The sequence below is a fragment of the Phalacrocorax carbo genome, chromosome 7 (genome assembly GCF_963921805.1).
Source record: "Phalacrocorax carbo chromosome 7, bPhaCar2.1, whole genome shotgun sequence".
Classification (NCBI taxonomy): domain Eukaryota; kingdom Metazoa; phylum Chordata; class Aves; order Suliformes; family Phalacrocoracidae; genus Phalacrocorax; species Phalacrocorax carbo.
The window spans coordinates 6,885,159-6,901,059 of NC_087519.1; the positions used below are offsets into that span (position 1 = coordinate 6,885,159).

Genomic DNA, 15,901 nt, shown 5'->3' on the forward strand with positions numbered 1-15,901 from the left:
AGACTCAGCCTGAACTCTATGTCCAAGATGGCACGAATCCGAGAAGGCATTCATCCACCGAGTAGCTTGTGCCAAAGGGACAGAGTGCTGTTATCTTTTACAGTCCTCCATGCTGGTATACGGGGAGGGGAGAGGGGGAAGGAAAGGGGGAGTTGGCAATTAGGCCCTGTCATTTCAGACAGATAGTTTAGGTGGAGGGAGTTAATCTGCTCTTGGGTTTTTGAACTAAGCGTCTGTGTATTTATAATTTGTAAACAGTTCGTCTCTTAGAGGGTGTGTTACAATTCCCAGAAGCATGGCGTGTTATGTCTAACGTGCAGCAGAACCCAGAAAGGCTATGTGTGAGAGTATTTTGATACAGCACGATGATAGGAAACAGAAACAGTGACCTCTTATTCCACAACCCAACTAACAGATTTCAACTTTAGGAGCTCTTGTATTCAGGAGGAAAAAAAATATACAGACTTCTTTTTAAAGTATAGTTGTCTGTTTAAATGTTGACATTGCCATGAGATAATGTCATAAAATTACATTTTTCTTACACTCCCTAGAGAGCATTGGCCACCCTCAGACTTGGAAAAGTCAGTTAGAATAACTTAATGTACTTAAAGATGCAAGCCATCAGAGCGCAAGCATGGTGCATCGCTGATGCAAAGGGCATATACCCAGGACAGGACGAGGACACTGAGGCAATGTTGCACAGCACTTGACATGGGACATACATAGTGGCTGGCAATTCTCTCTTCTGGTAATTCTGTGTCAGAATTCCATAGACCCATAACACTAGTATATCAATTAATACAAGTTTTGAATTATTATTGCTCTAATGTTGGGATATAAAACCTTATCTTGATGAGGAAGCCTGCTGGATGTGTCTACTGTGAGCAGCTTTAGCCAGTGCTACCATCTCTCTATTTCAGAGTCACTCTGCTTGCATGAAATGGAGATAGAGGCAATGCTGATTACAAAATAGGAGGGCCAAATCATCACCAGCTCAACACCGATTCTCAGGAATTTTCCCAAATCTGCGTACCTAGTTAAAAGAAACCAGGAAAGAGAATGACAGTGAAGTTGTTGGGGTTGGGAGGGAGAGTGAGGAGGAGGGGAATGCAAAGCAATTAGATCCAATTTAAGTGACCCGGGTTGTGGTTATGGAAAGAACTAAAATGATGGAGTTAAATCTAGGGTAAATTTAATATCGAATATTTTGGCTTTGCAGCAATGAATCTGTTGCACAGCACAGGAAACAGAGGATTAAATACCCATTTAATACATTTTTACTTTTTTTTTTTCCACTTTAGCACTTGCAAATGAAAAAGAGGAATATTAAAAAAGAAGAAAGTAAATGGGATTGGTTCCAGCAAATAAGTTACACCTTTAGGCATCACACAAATAAGATGTAGGGTCAACATTTACAGGTGTCTAGTTTTGGGTACCCACAAAATAGGCATTATCTACTGTTAGACATACACAGTATTCCTTTGAAAAATATGCAACTTTCATTTAGCAACTTCTGATGAGTTCCAGATACCGGTCCATTTCCTTGACCAATTTTACAATGCAAAGAGTGAATTATAAATGAGAACATTTAAACAATCACTGTGTGTTGCAAGAAACCTGTAATTCAACTAGATTGTCTAAAGTTCACTTTATAACTTCGATGAATTTCTGGTTGCTCATTAAAATATAACCGCCACAGAAGAGCAGGTTAAATTTAAATAACTATTCCCACCAATTAGTCTGCGAAGCTTCAATTCTAGGGTCTGTGATGGAGAAGAGTTAAGGTGCACTTGCTAACAGCGGTATGGATTTAGTTCTCAATGATCAACAATTTCACTGTAACACTCTTAAAACATAGAATATCCAAGAAGAGTCTTATTAACTTCTTATGCAATTTGAAAGTTTCACATTGCTTTGTGAACATTTTCTTCCTAACAGCTAATGTTCCTTCCCATGCTGTTGCTCGTTAAATAATTCACCTTTTAGCTTTAGAGTATTTATAGATTACCAGATCCTCCTTCACTTACTTATGTTTTTTCTAGCTGTATACACTAAATTTTCTTAATCTTTCTTCTTATGTCATGCTCTCTAATCCTTTTACCATTTGTTGCTGTGGTTTCATAAACTTAAAGAAATCCAATGAATTTTTCACAGTGAGAAGAATGAGTAAGTACACTCCAATAAAATAAGAAACAGGCCTTGCTAATTCCAATTCTTTCTACATTTCAGCCGATGAACTAAAACCATTTTTTTCCCAGGCTCTGAAAGAAATGTTGAGAAAGTTCTAACCAGTCCTCCACAGACCACACCAATTCTGGCCTACAGAAATGGAAATGCCAAATCATTTGGGAAAAGCCATTAGCACAGAGTGTCATCCAACACTTGAAATGGAAGTGATCAGGGATTTTTGCCTACTCGTGCATATCTTTGCACCTCGTCCACCCATACACATACCTATAAGTGTACATAAAGGAACGTGTGCCTGTTATGATTTCCAGCACAAACTGGGGACTGCTCAGATTCAGTTAATGTTCAGAGGTCTCGCGTAGGTAACGCCACTGTTGAATGTTATACAAACTCATCTTTTCACCCTTGCAGATTTGGCAACCAACAGACTGGTAACAATTGTTTTCCCAGTTAACAGATGTAATACATGAAGATCTCATGGACGTAGAATGGTGGATTTGTGCTCTCCCACATCCCTTCTGATTCTAGCTAACACAATCGTGAGAGATTCTTTACCTTATCATCTTCATCCTCATCTTCATCCAAGCTCATAAGATCCTGCAAAAGCAGATGTCCATATTACAAAACATTACACTTATTTTTCAGTGACAGGCAATGTTCAAAAAGCTTATGATACTCCCACAACATTTCATTACACAGTTTTCTCCCACTTCCATCGCCAGTCATCAAAAAAACCCACCACTTTCACCTTTCAGAAATAACATTTTGTATTCAAGGACTTCTTATTTTTTGTTTGTGATATCCAGAACAAAGCAGGCAATACCCTATACAAATTTTAAGTCTAAATAAAGCATTAGTGGCTGTGTCCAGTAGTTTGAAGGCAACAGGCTTTCAAATTCATTGCCAACTTTTACTGTCTGTAAACAGCTTTGTTCTTAGTTTGACAAATGAACCAGCCGGTATGTCAAGGCTGAGGACTCTATACTCAACTTGTTCCATCCTCACTGCTACAATGACTTCTCCCTCCCTTTAGGGCCATTACGGAAACATTAGACTTTAGAAAATACATTAGTATGAACATAATCAGTCTCACGAATCACAGCCAGGTTTCTATGCAGCATTATTTCCTCCCTTTAACTTCTCTGCTGACAGGTAGGGGAGAAAACAGAAGACTTGGCTAAGCCTTGAAATTAGGAGCACTTGGCTTTCAATTGAGGTATTTAATAAGCTGAGCCTTTAACAGGGTCCTCCGAGTTTTCCTTGGTTATTTAATAGGTACATTTGAATTGGTGTGCTACAAGTTTAAATACAGCAAACATGCAAAGAATGTGAAGAATCACAATAAAAGATGTTTTAGATTTGGAAGTTTTGGGGAGTTGTTTTTTCTCCCAGAAAAGCAGTTGCATCTAGTATGCAGAAGGTACTGAGAGCTCAGATACCCAGATTTACTCTTCGGCTCTCTGGAGCAGCTGAATTAAGACTGATCATGGCTTACATTTCTAAAGAAGCTCCCCATCTGTAAATCATAAACCATTTTACCAATATGCATGAATTTAGCCTCCTGGCAACTGGATCATGCATACAAGGTTAATACCATTATTCCCATTTCATAGCACAGAAATCAGAGAGCATTTGAGGTCCACTTTTGCAACGTCTATTTCTCACATTCCTCTGTATACATGAAATGTGCATGCTGGCACACAGAACCCAAAGGTAGCGCACATGCAGCCAAGGTCTGAAGAAGCAAAAAAATAAATAAATGACTGTAAAAAGTAAAAAGCTTCGGTATTTTGAAGAAAACCTTTTCTCATCTGCAAGACAGATGTGACTAGGGGCAGCACCTGATTGTCCATTTCTGACCTACAGATGGTTAGAATCACAGACACACATAAAAAAGAAATCAGGTAATATTAAAAGCACTTTGACTACTTGTTCCATATGATCCTAATCCTGCAAAGCACTTAGGTAGATGCTTACGCAAAATGCACCCTTGACCTTCACAGCATCGCATGGCTCACAGGATGTGTGACAGCGAAAAGGCCAACCTTCTGATGAACCTTTCTTCAGCATTACTAAAATTAACCTGTATTTTCAGATATAGCCTTTTTGTAGTAGCCACCTAAATGATGCACTGCTCAACTTTGCTGACTTATGTGAGACTCTCCTCACTTGAACGTGCAACAGACTCACCACAGGATGAGTGATGGGTGCTGGAAGGTATTCTCTGTGTATTTTTTCCTGGGTAAGTTGTTATTATTTTATATTGTCTTTTGTTTTAAAAATAAAAAACCTGTTTGCCTGGGATTCTCCCACATGGGAAGTTCTCATTTTCTTGATGAAATCAAGTAGTCACTGAAGACACACAATATCTTTCTATGTTATTCTGTGGACTTGGCTAAAATTGGAGAAAAGCATTTCTTTTACCATTCGTTTTCAAATGAAGTCTCTGTCCTGGGCTGGATAATGTGACTTTCCCTATTTTCTAACAATCCTTTCACTTCAGGATGAAGTGAAAACTGAACTAGCAGCAACTTTTCTTGCTAAAAATAATAAACCAACTATTGACCTTTTTAATTCAAGGGTATTTTTTCTATGTATAAAATCCACTTGATTCATTTGGGTAAAGCTATTCTTCATGGGCACAAATGTCCATCATCTTTTTATCAAAAGTTAGAAGGAAGATATAATTCAGCCTGTATTTTGTTTCTGTACTGATTAAACACTTAAAAACAGATTATGGACATCCATGAATTTACTTTCATTTCTAACTGTAATTCCATTGTTATGTAAGTAAATACAGTAGCCAACATCAAACAGCATTTCATATCCCAACAGTAGCACTTTGCCACACATGTTGTAATTATTTTTGAATTTAAATCTTTTTTCTCCTAGATCAAGTTAAAAAAACTGAAGGCTAAATTTCGGGGGGGGGGGGGGGGGGTGTGTGTGGCGGGGTGGAAGCATTTGTCATTCAAAAGTTATGGGGTAGGATTAAAGGCTTTTTAAAGTCTCACATCACAGGACAACATTTTAAAACAACTAACTTCCCTCGCAGCTTCTATTGACTTTCGTCTTCTGTGAATCATGAATCATCAGTGTGATGCAAAGTGTAAGAGCAGTAGGGGCATGGGTTTTAGGTACTTGTTGCTTTGTAAGCCTTTCTTAATTCAACTAGGTTAAAAATGTCTGTAGTTATTTAGCAAGTAAAATCCCCCTCCTACACGCTCTCGTTGTCTTCTCCTAGTACTCTGAATGCTGTATGGCTTGAATTGAATCATCAAAATTGAAAGGGTTGAGGTTTCTTTTCAGTAACTTTGAAATAAAAATGTCGTTTAGTTACACAACTAGCTTAATGCCATTAAAATGCATGACACTACGCTCAAGGGCAAATTCAAGCTGGGGCTGCCAGAAATGTTACTGCCACTTTACTTACCTGGGCATCTTGGGTGTTGTTGACCTTCCCTGTCGTGACAAGGGAGAAGTTGTATGCAAAGAGCACCAGCAGAGCCAGGGGCACCATGTACAGTTCCACACTCCATACGGTGACCACAAATACCTGGGAGAAATAAAGCAGCAGAAGGGAATACGTACAAGTGTTTAAAGAGAAAGACATGTAAGAAGCCTTTCAGTCATTATCCCTATGTACCTTCATCCTTGAATCTCTGTTAACCTCATTCATACTATTATTTTGGCAAAGAAAATCTGCTCGCAAAGCATGCTCTCTTTCTTTTCTGTCTGAATCCATTAGGCTGCCATTTGTTATCTTCTCCTCCCCTGCATCTGATGAAGTACAAGGCCATGAACATAAGGGTAGTCTGAAGGCATTATTCACTCCTTCCTGGGACCTCCTCAAGCCTGAAAGCCCTTTGTCCTTAGTGCTAGTGCATAACAGCCCCACATATAGAGGTAAACCTGCTCCCCTTCATCAAACCCTAATTGCCAGGGGGTCTTTCACAGGCTAGAGGAGAGTTTCTTCCTCTTGGAAACAGGAGCCATCCGATTCCCTCATCATGCCACAGGGGATGATCAGCAAATGCATCACCATTGTTAATCCACCTATGTTCTTGGCATAGCAGCACAGGGAAAGGACCATCGCCTTCCAGGAAGCAAGGCTTTAGGTTGTATGTGATACATTATTTTGGAAAGGGATCCAGTAAGCCTAGCCTCCATTCCCATACCCTTGCCAGTTTTCAGCACAGCATATTCTGATTTCACGGGTTGCATGGAGACTCCCTGCCCAGAAATGGCATGAGTTTGTGTGTTTAGAGTCTTCTCTGACAAAATCCACTAATAGCAAAACCAGAAACAAAATTTTGAAGTTCTGTTCTGCAGATCAGATCAGCAAAACATGTAACTAACATGATGAGGATTTAAAAAACACTTAGGATTTTCTTAAAAAAAATGATACCAAGCCAAACTGCAACCCTACCTTACAAGTACCAATGATACCTGAACAGACTCCAAACTTGGAGTGGTTGGCAATGCAAAGTTAATAAACTAAATCCAGAACTGCCATAAAATGCATTTTGTGATCCCATTTCCTTTTCTACTCATAGAATCATAGAATCCTTAAGGTTGGAAAAGGCCTCTAGGATCATCAGGTCCAACCATCAACACTACACCACCGTGCCTCCTAAACCGTGTCCCCAAAGTGCCACGTCTACATGTTTTCTGAACACCTCCAGGGACGGTGACTCCACCACCTCTCTGGGCAGCCTGTTCCAATGCCTGACCACTCTTTCAGCGAAGACATTTTTCCTAATATCCAATCTAAACCTCCCCTGACGCAGCTTGAGGCCGTTTCCTCTCATTCTATTGCTTGTTACTTGGGAGAACTGCCACCTAATGCTGGTAGTAACTTGAAGCTATTTTAAACAATCTCCTTTAAAGACAAGCCACAAACACATTTATCTTGATTTTTCTTCCCCCAAAGGAACCTGGAATGATCAGAAACAAAAATCACATTTTTAGAATAATACAGGTAGGTGAAAAAGAGTCAGATCTAGTTAACGTATCTCAAACTGCAATGAAGGGAAAACTCTATGGTGATCAGAAAGCTAAATCTCTACCTCCCTTCATTCTTGGGCCATCAGATGTTACACAGAAAGGCAATGCTGGCACTTGCAGAATGGGATACTTACGGCAAGGTATTTTGCGTTACAGACCTGAAAATCTAACCACACTGTACCAAAGAAGCACTTTCCACTGCATTCAGCGGGGTGAGAATTTATACCTCTTTATACCTCAACAGCAGCTGTTGTACCTTTTAAACAAAAAGACTTGTCTGACATCAGACAAATGGCCAGTTTATATCTACCAGGGGCCAAACATACACCAAGAAGCAATGACTGTGTTCGTAACCCCGCCCAAACAACAGTTGCATTTCCTAGAGTGAACCTGATTTTATGTTAGCTGTTGCTATGCAAAGAATTAGACTGTCATCCTGTTCTTGGCATTTGTAGGCCCATAAAACAGTCTTTGAGATATATTCTTATATAAAATGGGCTGACATCCAAACAATGTATCCCCATATTATTTATTTGCAGCATAGGAACGTAGAAGAGGATTTGGTTTTGATTTTTTTTTCCCTTTTTGATTCTGTTTTTCAACATACTAAAAAACTAGAAGTGATAATGATTCCAACAGCTACATCTCATATATAATCAAGGCAACAGAATCACAAGAATCCTGGCCAAGAAGGCATGGTACTTGATCCATCTTACAGGAGTCCTGCATGGCTTTAGTTAATAGAGACTTCAAAAACTGTGATATTGCAAGCTAAAAATTCTTCCATAAATGGAAAGTTCTAACCCAAACAAGTTCCTCTGAAGCTATTCCAACTCCCTTGGATGAATCTCTACTTGCTTTGTAAGACAAAGGAAAGGTGACACCAGCTCCTGTCCTTTCTCAAATGCTACTCTAAAGAACAAGGACCTGTTATTGTACATATCTATACAGATATCTATTCCAGGTACATATATATACAGATGAAAATAGACACACACATATAAGTATACATCTGTTCTGTATGTAAACTCCATGGAAATTCATATTGCAGGTATTAATGCAAAACATTTGCTCCAGCGTTAAAGCAGGTTGCATTTACATCACCTCCCCGGGGTATTAGCAAACTCAGTCTTCTCTTAACACAGCAATAAGACTCCACCACCAGTCAGCTAGGCAAAGTCCTACAGGAGTCAATGAAGCTCTTGAAGAACCTCTCTTCATTCATCCAATTGCAGGACTTGAACCAATTTTAGTGCATCTGCCACCATCCTAGATGAACATCACTTTGCTCAGTTGCAAGTACAATATAACCTTGCAATCACAGGTCATTTAGGCAAGATACAAAACCAAGACCTTGGTGATTTTAGATCCAACAGTACATTTTGTGTATTATTAAGTTTGAGACCTTAAATAAAACTTAAAACTAAATTACAAAACTCTCACTCTAGTCTCAGTGGATAGCTGAGGCATACTCCTGCTTCCTTTCCAATGCCGACTGGTTAATCAGTTGCTGAGTTATAACTCAGGCAGCGGTCCTTTGAATGGGCTCCCACATCTCCTTAAGAAGAGTCGCTTTACTGCTACTGCCGCAGTAGATGGAACTTTCATTACTGTGACACAACGCAGACACAAGACAAATTGAGTTAGCTATTCAGAAATTGTTTAGCCTTGGAGGTATGGGAAGTGATTGCTGTGAACGTACAGTACATAATAAGAGTTCAGAGGGTGTTTACAAAGCGAATAGAAATATTTCTGTATTCTAACAGCCTTTTGAGTAGTTCTGCAGCATCAGTTGTCAAAGTGGTTCCCAAACAGGCCCATGTCCTATTTCAGCAGCTCTCATGCAGCTCCCTGACACTGACTACAGCATCAGCAGCCCTGTGATACAGACACCCACTCCCCAGATTACAAGGTTCTCAGTCACGCATGTTTTTATTTTCTCCTCAGTGATACCTTTTGCCTGGGAGAAGCTCCCACATGATCCTCCCTAAATTATTTTCTTAGCAATACTTTTTGCCAAAACTCCAGAATGGTTCAGCCGCTGATGTATATAATGGCTATTGCAAGGAACAATATCTTCTTGATTTCTTGCAACCCCTGGTCTGCCTTTTGCCTAATACATGACTGGTAAGGGAAGCCATTAACAGGTTCAGATCACTTGCTCAATATCACAGAAGTCAGGGGTGGAAACCAAGCCCCGGTTTCAAATGACCCGGTTTTAACAAACCATTCTTTTTTCAAAGTTTCACATCATGGTTAGACCAAGTTCTGTCCAACACAATCCATTACATCACCGATACCTTTTCTGCTGGGCTTCACGCTGTGCGTGAGAGAAGTTAAAAAGACAGTAACCAATTTCTAAAATAAAAGTCAAACAAGCGGAAGCTAGCTTTCTGCGTTACTTCGTTTAATGCAATTTGAGAGCATAAAAGCCCATTATAAACTGTGCAATTTAATTCACAGCATTATAAAACAATGATCAAAACAGAAACAGAAATGGGATAGACGTACCTAGAGGGGGGAAAAGGAGAAAAATAAAAGAGCTCTTGAAACTAATATTTAGACTAGAGTTCTACCTAGAAGAGAACAGCAACATCACAGCCTGGAGAAAGGACCACTTGATTTCAGCTGATTAATGTGTTGCTATTTCAAAGGGCCTAATAACTACAAGTTAAAGCTCTGGAGGTTTGGAAGCTGTTTCATCTGAAAATCATTGAAGAGGGGTCCAACTGTTCCTGTCATGAAGCATGGAGTTTGAACAACCATGAGAGTGGCCCTTTTGACAGCAGTACGAAAGATGAGAGAAGGCAGTCTCAACTGAAAGTAAAAACAAACCCTTAGAAACACGTTTCAAATCTAGTTTTTTCTGCCCCTCTGGTTCTAATTTAAGATCTGACTATTAAGAACAGATTTTAGACGGGTGTCTACTAAAGTATGCCCATAAAACATTTGTCACCAGCAAACCCACAGTCATGGGATAGAACAGTTTTAAGAGGTTTAGAAACCTCGCATTAGACAGGATTTTCTGTGTAATTTTTCTATGCAGTAATTATAACTTTTTAAACTCTAAAACCCAGGCTTTTTCTGAGCTGGTAAGTCTTTGTGGAGAAGTAAAAGATGCTGTGTCGTGTGACAGAATAATTCTTGGAAAACAACAGTGATGGAAGAAGGAGAGGGATACATTCCATCAGATGGAAAAAATAAAAGTGGAAAGAGATTAAGTGCATGCAAGCAACCTATGGTAAAAGGTTATTTTCTCAGCCAGTATAGGCTCCAATGCTAATGAAATGCCTCATCAGTGGAGCTGTGAAAAATATTATTCAAAACCACACACAATTTAAATGAACTCTAAACTACTAACAGCTTTGTCAAAATTTCCTTGCAATTTATAAACACGGTTTATGCAATTCATAAAGTCAGGAGGAAAACTTAAGCTGATACTGCTGTGAGTGTCCAAGTTATGGTTTGAACTAGACCAAAACACTGACTTTGATTTGAGGCACAAAGACGTGCTCCCCTTTATTTACAAGGGAGAGGAATTATATATTCTTAACTTATCTCTGGGTTATGTAGCCTCAAGTTGCCATGTACGCACAAATGGACTCTATAAAAAAGAGAAATTTCTGCAGCTAAATATTCAGGGACAAACACCAGTGGGTTTTTTTAAGCTTTCAATCCCTCTGCCCCAAACAAAATACAGGATATTAGCCAATAACGTAAGAAACTGGCTCCCCAAAAGGGCATTCAAATCCCTTGGAGGCAATAAGCCTGTCGACAACAAATTATTTCTGACAGATACTTATTCCTGCCCTTAGAAAGGGAGAGTAAAAGAATAGAGGAGAGAATGAACATACTCACATAGAGCTGGACATTTGTGCATATGTGTATATACATCTGTATATACAGAGCTATCTCTTCCAGATACGGGCAATACGGATGCACGAACACAGTGGTGCTGAGCCCACGCAAACAGAAACCCGGGTACACAGTGTTGGCTCAGCCTGATGTGAGGGCATTAACAACACTTCTGCTCTTGGGCTGGCTTGTGCATTCAACTAGTAAGAATATTTTTAAAAGAAGCCTATAACAATTATGGAAATTAGTCTGATATAGCCCCACCTCAGGGAATGGCAAACAAAGGTACATGTCGAATGTGTTTCCCACTAAAGGCCCTCTCCCAAAGATTTTATTTTTTTTTTTAATTTTTAAGAACGGATCCTCTTCCAAAGATGCATTCAGGATCACTTTTACTAGTATTATTCTCCCTGCATCTATATGATGCTCCCTCACTGTGCCAGCCTCAGCTGAGAGTGCTCCTACACCACTTCATAGCCACCAACCTGGAGCTCAAAGAGAGGTTGGTTATGAGTAGAGTTGTTCTCTCATTGTGATGCAATAAAGAAGAACATGGCAGGAAGAGAAATTATACTTAAATAAACCAGCACTGTCAGAAGAAAGCTATTTCCTTTCGATTCAATTTGCTTTTTGTGTCACCAGCAAAAGAACGCAGAGCATCTCAACAGTGGTATGAAACGTGTGCTGTATTGAAGAGCAATGTCCAAAATCAAAAAAGACCTGAAAGAATAAAGATCTTGAAATATTTATGCCACGTTACAAATTATCTCTGCGTTGCTCCATGCATCAGTGTACAACTTACTTATTTTTTAAGGGTGTATCACAAGGAAAAAGCTTAGGTCTTCCACACAAGATCATAATTGAAAGTGCAAACACAACTGGAATCTAAAAACACAGACACACACACAAAAAATCCACCTAAACACCCCAAAGCCAAACCAAAACATCAAATTTTGCCCCAAAATAGCTCAGTCTGTGTTATATGCATGACAGCATAGAATTGAGAAATAAGAACAAGGAATGTGTTTGTACAATTTGCCACCTTGTAGATCTGACATATTTTTTTTTCAGAAGATGCTTTGGGTAACAGAAATAAAGTGGCCACGTTTGCCCACCTCAGCTGTCTGCGTGGACAAAATGACACAGCTTCACAGCCATGTCCTGCTGCCACACCTACACGTCCCATCCCCGCTTGTCCCAGCTGCAGCTTGCTGAGAAAGTGGCCCAGGATGAGGTTAAGGGGGAGAAAACCCAAGAGGCCCAATTTATAGTGTGAGGATGTGACAAGGAACAGGAGTGACAGAATAAAGCCTTCGAAGGAGGGAGGCAGGAGGATAGGAACTACACTCAACCAGGGTCACAATTTTAACACCAGTTTGAACATTCAAAAAGAAAAAAAACCTCAATGTCTTCCACTCCCAACAAAACAAGACATAAAACAACCAACAAAAAAATCCCTGAAGAACATCTGAAAAATCTCATACAGTTTAAGTCAATATGTGTTAGGGAGGTTTTTATCACTGTCTGGTTTAGACTCTTCAGGGGGATCTCATTTTCTTTGCTGCGCTAGGAAGTAGAAACTCATTTGTGTTTTAGATGAAAGCTGTGATTCATGTGCAATCACAGGACTCTAAGAAACGGCGCTTTAAGAAAAAGCATGTTATTCTGCAAAAGTCACAACGAAATCAGAAGAGTTGACAATATTACAATCTGTTCTCCACCATCCTCTTGGGACACTGCCGTTGGTAACTCCATCAGGGAAGGTTGGGATGCAACGCTTAAGACTGCAAACACTTACAAAATGTCTGCACTCTGATCCTGAATTACTTTTGTCATTAACATGTTCCGTGGATTTATTTTTTTATTCATAACAATGGCTGGAATAAGAAAAAGATAAACAACAAGAAAATAAAATCAAGCCAACTAGACAGTGATGGTTTTCCTTTATTTTGATTATTTTGGTTACATTAATGAGATCAGCCAGCCTAGGAAATTAAAAACGAGATCCTTAGAGATCGATCTTTAATGAGGGGTCAGGGAAGAGATGCTTGGTTCAAGTTTACTTCACTGAACTTATCACCTGTTAAGTTTATAGATTAAGATTTATCTATTGCATTCCAGATATTTGGAGATCGTCTGTCAAATTGGTGTAGATGACAATTTTCAACATAAAAAGCTGTGTGTCTGGGGTCATCTTCTGTGTCCTTTAAGACACATACATTTAAACCCCAAAGCCTAACAGTCCACCACAAGTCTAACGGGGTGCCTCTATACAGTTTTCTTGTGGCTGCTATTTTCTCTTTATCCCTAGCCCCGAAAAAGGCTAATCAAAACAAAACCCACTACAGGAACACAAGTTCTGGGTTCTATATTTACGTACATACAACAGTTTTAGAGTAAAAGACTTCAAATCCTTTTAGGTGGCAGGCACTGAAGAAATACCTGTTTGCTAGCATGCTGACTGGTCTAATCTCTCTCTCATGCTTTTGTCTAACATATTTTACATTTCCTGTGCCAAGTAAAATACAGTTAAGACCCTCAAGCAATAAAGCTTAAAATTGAAAAAACAGGGGAAAAATATATTACAACAGTTTTCTATCTTTTGGGCTAATCCACTGGGAATGGGTCAAGGAAATAAATCTGCATGTTATTTCTAAAGGGGTAACTGTCACAGACAAAGGCAATGGGGGAAGATGCTAAAATAAAGGGGGAGTGGCATGCTAAAAAAATAAAATAAAAATCTGTTGGTTTATGTCATAGCTAAATTAAATGGTCATTTTTATCTCTAATGTTTTGGTTTGTTTATCAGCAGGGTCATAGTTTTAGAATTACTCTCATACAGAAAGTTATGATCTATTTGCAGGCATTATGCAAGCTAAAAGCCTGATCTTATAGTGAATAATTCTTCCAAAAACTGTCAGAAAAACTATCTGTGCTTTTTAAAAGGAGGCAAAAACGTAGGTTAATTTTATTTATTCTGGATAAGGTGAACACCTTAAAAGGGTCATGAAAAAAATTTATTATTAGCTGAGCTGATAAATGTCCACTTACTTTGGAGACATATTTGTTAACATTGTGAGAACCGTTAGCAGTGAGGGTCAGATGGTGACGTAATCGTACAGCGAGTGGAAAGGGGATTTGGTGGAAGCGTTCTTAAAGTTTGGGCTCTCAACATTGGGTTACAATTGGTAGCAAATGAGAGGCTTAAGCGATATGTTTAAACTACCTTAATGACTTCCTCCTTCACGTTCATAGTGTGTATTAGAGCTGAATGAGTGAAGGAAAAAGGGCTCTGTAATAAAGCAAGCATGTTTAATTAGACTTAATTTGCTGTTCAGGAGCAGGAGGAGCTCACATAAGGTTACTTCCATGGCAGTCTCAAACAATGGCCCAGGGAAAAAAAATATGTTTCTGTAAATCCACATAAATGAGAAATAGATGCTTGTACATACTAATGCTGCAGAACTGTCTCGTACCCTCTTCTCCAAAAGCTCCTGTCCTGAAGAAATGTTTCCTGAAACAGAGCAGGAGGAGGAAAAAAAAAAATCCCAGAAAACCCAGATCACAAAACCAGAAATCTAAACCCACCTATAAGGCACATATAAAGCAGTAAGGTGACGTCACTTCAGGCAACAAATTTCAGATTATTCTCTTTCCTGATGCTGTACCTGGGATTCCCCACCACAGCCCCATGCCAGTGCCCAGGTGGTCTCTTCATGTACCTGAGACCCATTTCCCACAGTCAAGAGGAGCAAAATTCATGGCTGGACCCCAGCCCTCCCCACACCTGACACACACCCTGGACACCGGGAACAGAGAGCGGTAACACCACACTTAAACAGTTTCAGCAGGTTCATAATCCTGTGTGACAAAATTGCTGCATTAGAGAACAAATGCTTGAAGATGACTGGGAGACTTACTGTAATTATACCCTAAATAGTTACTACTGTACGTTAGCAACGACAGCAGCAACACAAAAAAATCCTGAGTATTGACAGGTTTTCCTATCCAGAGGAAAACCCACCCTGAGGTTTCCCGCCAGCAGACCTATAGCATCTTGCTTTGCAAAACACAGAACAGTCTAACAAAAAAAAAAAAGTTGCAAGACTCTTGCAATTTCAGGCAGCTGTTCAGGTAAAACTAAAGCCAGAAGATTGTTTATTTTAATAAAGCTATTATATGTGCAGCTCCAAATTAGGAATGGCAGGAGACTAGGGGATGCCTAAACCATCACCACCTGTTTGCCCTGAAAATCAATTAAAGTCACACTATCACAGCAATCCCTTCTTAGCTAATAAAAGTTATACAGCTTCAATGTGTGACTTTAGGTGCTTTGTAGGAATGCGCCTGAAATCTAAATCCTTAGTCTCACGTTACTTCGATACTAAACACAACTCTCAACTAACCACTGTAAAATTTGCCTTTTTGGGGTTAGAGAAGGTGTTAAGGGAAAAGAGATCCCGAACTGCTGTTTTGATGCAGTGGATTGAACTAATATTCAGTAAATTCTAACAATCGAGCCAAGAACGTTATATAGAGTTTTAAGTAGGAGAAAACTGAAGTCCTTTATGACACATGCCTGTTCAACATATTCTGTGCTGCAGAACAGATCCAACTTTACAAGTTGAAAGCAAGGGCAGTAGAGACATCCCAAGTGTTTTAGTAATTAAACGAATATGCATAATGAACCATATGCCCAAAGGGCCTGTTCTTCATGTGGGCCAGATTTTTGTTTGAATTTTTAATTTTTATATACAGATGAAACATTTCATGTAATATAGCAACAGTGCAAAGGAACATGCTATGCAGGAAGGGAAGGAGGAACTACCCATGTGAGAATGATCAGAATACA

At 39.3% G+C, this 15,901-nt stretch overlaps 1 protein-coding gene across 1 annotated transcript in view; it reads right to left on the reverse strand.

Moving 5' to 3' along the window:
- MCTP2 (multiple C2 and transmembrane domain containing 2) overlaps positions 1 to 15,901 on the reverse strand; it is a 107,471-nt gene that overhangs the window by 18,435 nt on the left and 73,135 nt on the right. The window contains exons 17-18 of the mRNA XM_064456166.1: positions 5,621 to 5,743; positions 2,743 to 2,784 (exon numbers count right to left, since the gene is read on the reverse strand). Coding sequence (XP_064312236.1) covers positions 2,743 to 2,784; positions 5,621 to 5,743 — 165 coding nt within the window. The remainder of the gene's footprint in view (positions 1 to 2,742; positions 2,785 to 5,620; positions 5,744 to 15,901) is intronic.